Source organism: Pteropus alecto, unplaced genomic scaffold (genome assembly GCF_000325575.1).
Source record: "Pteropus alecto unplaced genomic scaffold, ASM32557v1 scaffold433, whole genome shotgun sequence".
Classification (NCBI taxonomy): domain Eukaryota; kingdom Metazoa; phylum Chordata; class Mammalia; order Chiroptera; family Pteropodidae; genus Pteropus; species Pteropus alecto.
Window position 1 is genome coordinate 1,515,743 of NW_006433953.1, and position 4,820 is coordinate 1,520,562.

The 4,820-nt window shown below is 51.6% G+C and overlaps 1 protein-coding gene and 1 pseudogene across 1 annotated transcript in view; one reads left to right on the forward strand and one right to left on the reverse strand.

Moving 5' to 3' along the window:
* Positions 1–1,011: 1,011 nt before the first annotated feature.
* The window catches only part of LOC102894468 (25-hydroxyvitamin D-1 alpha hydroxylase, mitochondrial), a 6,626-nt gene continuing 2,817 nt past the window's right edge, over positions 1,012–4,820 (reverse strand). Inside the window, exons 3-9 of the mRNA XM_006908970.3 lie at positions 4,109–4,311; positions 3,825–4,025; positions 3,567–3,739; positions 3,210–3,382; positions 2,927–3,005; positions 2,451–2,648; positions 1,012–2,116 (exon numbers count right to left, since the gene is read on the reverse strand). Of these exons, the coding sequence (XP_006909032.1) occupies positions 2,003–2,116; positions 2,451–2,648; positions 2,927–3,005; positions 3,210–3,382; positions 3,567–3,739; positions 3,825–4,025; positions 4,109–4,311 (1,141 nt within the window). The 3' untranslated portion in view covers positions 1,012–2,002. The remainder of the gene's footprint in view (positions 2,117–2,450; positions 2,649–2,926; positions 3,006–3,209; positions 3,383–3,566; positions 3,740–3,824; positions 4,026–4,108; positions 4,312–4,820) is intronic.
* Positions 1,538–1,656, forward strand: LOC112477440 (annotated as a pseudogene).

A 4,820-nucleotide genomic window follows, 5' to 3' on the forward strand; every position in this document is an offset into this window, starting at 1 on the left:
AATCTGCTAAAAATCAGGTTACTTAGGTTTAAATCGAGCTTAGTAACAGGGGAGTGGGGGTGAAGGCAGAATACAGTAGAGAAGGAGTTAACAAGAGGGGCACTAAAGACACAACCTTGATCTGTGCACAGGGCCTTGGCTATACTCTATTTCTCTGTAGATCTTACATAAGTAGATATGCCCAGAAGGCTTGGTGGCTAATGGAGTTTCTGTGGTCAGGGAGCCATGTCTAGGGCAGGGGGCCAAGGTGGTGGGGGGAGGAGGAAGCATGAAGTGAAATCTCCATCTATATCCAGCTAATTGAAATGGGGTGTGGGGGGAGCAGGAGGAAGTGGGGCAAGTCTTGACATGGGGAGGGTAATCTGGGCTACAGAGGGAGCTGCAGGGAGTGTGCTGAGAGATTTATTTGTATATAAATTAATCTGTACACCTCACAAGGGCAGGACTGTGCCTAGCTTCTGGGAGGCAGAGAGTGCTGACTCAGGGAAGCAGAAGCTTCTGCCTAGCCCCCTTCTCCTACCTTGGTGCCCCAGGGCTTCTGGCACCCCCACACTCAGCTTTCATCCTGTATGACTTCACTGTATACCTGTCTTTCTCCAAAGGAAATCACCTTGGAGCAACTTTTCCAGAGAGGGCAGAGTGGCCCCTCTAGGATGTCCTTTAGTTCTGGCAGTTCAGCTTCCAAAAGCACTTCTAACCACAGTCAGCTGCCTCTGGACATCTCTACAAATCCCTAGCTCCCAACTCATTTTTACAGCCTAGCCCTTGTGGTTACTTTTTACTATCACCCCCTGACTCTCTTACAGGAAGCCAGACTTGGCTGTTCCCACTCCAGACAGAAACGTGTCTGGGTTTGTGATGCAAACCCCTCTCCCAGGTGTCTAGACTTCTCATGTTATGGGGTCATTCCCAGAACCTGAGAAGCCAAGGTCAGGGATTTGGGTGAGGGTCTTGCCTCCAGGTCTTGTAGGCAGTGGGAGTGGGAGAGAAGTAAGTCAAAAGTTGAGGAGGGAACATTTAATTTTTTTTTTATTTCAAAACAATGAATTAAAATAATTTCAATATATAAAAGGAAGGCATGCACAAAGACAGATCCAGTGATGTCTCTGCATGGGAACTAATAGTGACCAGAGAGGCAAGGAGAGTTTTAAAAAATCATAAACCAGGCAAGGGTTTATGACTCACCTTCCTAGGGGGCCAAGATGAGGAAGGAATGGTATAGACAGAGCCTAGTAAGCTTCTCACTTCTTCTGCCACATGGTCCAGATTCAATCTGAGAATCTGTACGGTGTCTCCTAGTGAGGGATAGGCGCTGACAGGGGACATAAAGACTGAATAAGGCCCCACCTTTCCTCTCTAAGAGCTCACATGCAAGGAGAGAGGACCAACCAGGTGCAGACGAAATGCACAATTACTTAGCTCATGCTGTGCTAGGAGTTTAGCTAGCAGCATCAATGAACACTGTGGAAGCCCCCAAATGGCAGTGGTGGAATTCTTCCTCAGGTCACCTAACATTATTAGCTAAAACCTGAGTTGGGTCTACGGCCAGGCTACCCTGTACAAGCCTGATCCTGTCTGATCTTGGAAGCTAAGCAGGGTCGGGTCTGGTTAATACTTGGATGGGAGATCACCTAGGAAGACCAGGTGCTGTAGGCATAAAAAATAAAAAAAAAAATAAGAGATTGTAAGCTGACAAGGTCCTTGCAATCTATGAGGTCAACCAAGGGTTGCCTTGCCTTAAAAAAAAAGAAAATCTGAGTTGGCTCTTGAAGGATGTATATGATGTGACCAGGAGGACTGAGCAGGCAGAGGGAGCATGGTTTTCTCTGGGACAGTTGAGTCAGGCCAGGTACATACTTCACACCTTGGTCAGGGCTTATGCTGTAGTCATTCTGACCAATTTAGTCATACAGGTCTCAGGAAATAACCATCTCTTGGTCTTGTGCCTAATAAACTCATATGATGAGAGAAGGCATGATGACGACAGCCTCCTTCCACAGGATTATCTGTCCACAAACTGTAGATTGATGCTCCTCTCTGGTACCAGGACAGTCCGGGTCATTGGTCTGATTGGGGCAGCACCTGGCTCAGGCTGCACCTCAAAGTGGGTCAAGATCTGGAAAGGGAGGAAGAAGGCTATCACTGAGAGGGGTGGATAGTAGTGGGCTTGATTGGTAATGGGCATTATTAGTGTCAGGATGGTCAGGGTTGGAAGGGCACCTGTGCCTGGTGGTAGACTTCTTAGTTAATCAGGATATGGGATTATGGTATAGGGAAAAAGATAGTCCACATACCCTTGCTCACCCTCCAGGCCTAAAATGGGATTAACATATTTCAGAGATTAGGTCTACCAAGTCGTAAATGTTTTCCTATGCTTGTCACTGAGTCCACAGCTTTAGAGGGTTAGGATCTCTCCCATTTGGGGAAGGTAGAAAGTCTAGATCACTCACCTGGGCCAAAGCCATTTGTAGCTCAAGCTCTGCAAGGCGTCTCCCTATGCAGCTGCGCTTGCCAAAGCCAAAGGGGAGAGAAGCAAATGGGTGGAGGGCTTGATCCTCCCCCAGCCAGCGAGCTGGACGAAAAGCATTTGGCTCTGGGAACTGGGTGGGGTCCCTTGAAGTGGCATAGTGACACAGCGTGACCAGTGTCTGGTGGGGGAGGAACACAAACTTGTCAATTTGGGCCCAGGAATGAAGGGAGGAACATGGAGAAGAGGATATATGGATTGGGATGATGGCAGGCTCTGCTTGGTGATGGGGAAGTTTTCTGGGCTGTTTTTAGAATGATTTCTCCTCAGCCCCATTATGTCCAAGAGAGAAGCATATAGGCCAAAGGGAGAGTTTGAAGGGCTTATGGGGAATGGTTTGAGAACAGGACGATGGCCAAGATAATGACTTAGCAAAAGGGACTCATAGGCTCTACTTACATTTTTGGGGATAATGTAGTCACCCACACGAATGTCTTTGTCTGGAACACGGGAATTTCCAGGTACCACAGGGTACAGTCTGGGTTGCAGAGCACAAGGGGAGACAGCAAAGTGAGGCTGGGGCCACTATCCTCCCTCTCAAGCCTGCAACTTCCAAACCCATTCTTGGCCAGGAGTAGAGTACCATTTTCCTCTGCTCTCTCTCTCCCTGTTCCCATCTACCACCTGCTTCCCTAGCCCTTTCCCAGCATTTTCTCTAGCTCTTCTTCTCTTGCTCCCTCACCTTAGCACTTCCTTGAGGACAGCCTTCAGCAGGGGCAGCTGGGACAGAGCAGAGGCTGAAAAGTGGGCATTGGAGCCTGGGCCCAGGGCAGCTGTGATCTCCGAGTGGAGTGCTGTCTGGACTTCAGGGTGCCGAGAGAGTTCATATAAAGCCCAGGAGAGCGTGTTGGACACCTGAGGGGACAGGTAAGAGCATCAGAGGTATTAAAAGTGGGAAATCAGGGGGCAGAATATGAAGCAGTCTTGAGTGTAGGAGGTGCTAAGCCAAGCTGGTCAGGAGGGCCATAGTGGATCCTCTTCAGCACTGAGGAGGCTAAGCTCTGAAAGGGGGGCTCCCAATATGGAGGGAGAACGTCACCGTGTCCACTCCAGCCAGTAGCAGCTCTGTCACATTCCCCAGGATGGAAGGGACAGGCAACTCTTCTCGGAACAGGAAGTAGGTCAGGTGAGCCCCAGATCCCATGTCCTCCTCAGGTTCTCCGTCGTTCCTCATGGTTATTTCAGCCTCTCGCCTCTCCACATGCTGCTGGGCTGTGGGAGAGAAGGTACAGGGGTGCCTCGCTAGCCGGGAACGACTTTACCGTTCCCCTGTCTCCACCTCATCTCTGTGCCTTACCAAATTCAAACATCTGGTCCCAGTCTCGGCAGAGGCGGCCCCAGGGTCCCGGCACGAGGCGGTGCAGCCAGTCAGGCATCGCCATGGTCAACAGCGTGGATACAAACACGGATCCCACAGCACGGATGAAAGTCTCTGTGTCTGGAGGCACTTCTGCCTCCAGGCAGCCTAAGCGCGAACCAAGCAGCACTGCAGCTATGCCTGGCCGGGAGGGGGCGCTGTCAGGGCACTGGGAGACCCCTGCGGGTGCCTCCTAAACTTGCCCCGACTGTCTTGGGACTCACCTTCCAGTCCAAACTTGTAAAACTCTCCAGCTACGTCCCGAACCAGGGCTGGCGGCCCAGCACCGCTTCCCCGTTGGCACCGCAGTCGCCGCACAAGGTCAAGGACCACATTGTTCAGGGGCCTGGCATAGCGGGCGGCCGCTTGAGGCCGGAGGAGGAGTGGGGCCAGGAGGCTGCGGAGCCTCTGCCATTCTTCGCCTTCCCTGCGGGGGTGCGGAGAGGGGGCCCATCAGGGTAGATGGAGGTGTGTGGAGACTGTTCAATGGGGCTGGCTGCAGTGGAGAAAGGAGCGTTCGGCTTGGGTGGCCAGGAGAAGGATTGTTTGCTCCCTCAGGGTACAGAAACTTGCCCTGCCTGCGCCTGCTTTTCATCCCCCTTTCTTATTACTCATTTCCTGCCCCAGAGGGGCCTAGGTTCCTAAGTAAGCTGAGTTACAGAATCTTATATTCCATCTATATCCTGGTACCCTAGCCCCTCCTGCTGGTTTCCAAGATTCTGGCCCCAAAAGATAAGGACATGAGTAGGAGTGGTAGGGTGGTGGTTGAGGGCTGGGTTCTACCTGAGCTTGGGTGAAACAGAAGGTTGGGAGCCCCTATTTGCCAAATGTTAGGGACACGGCCGACCTTCCTTCGTACTCCCAGGCTGTCTCCACACCCGCCACAGTAGAGGGACACAGTGGGGCATCTGGGCTTTGTGGCTAGAGGAAACTCAC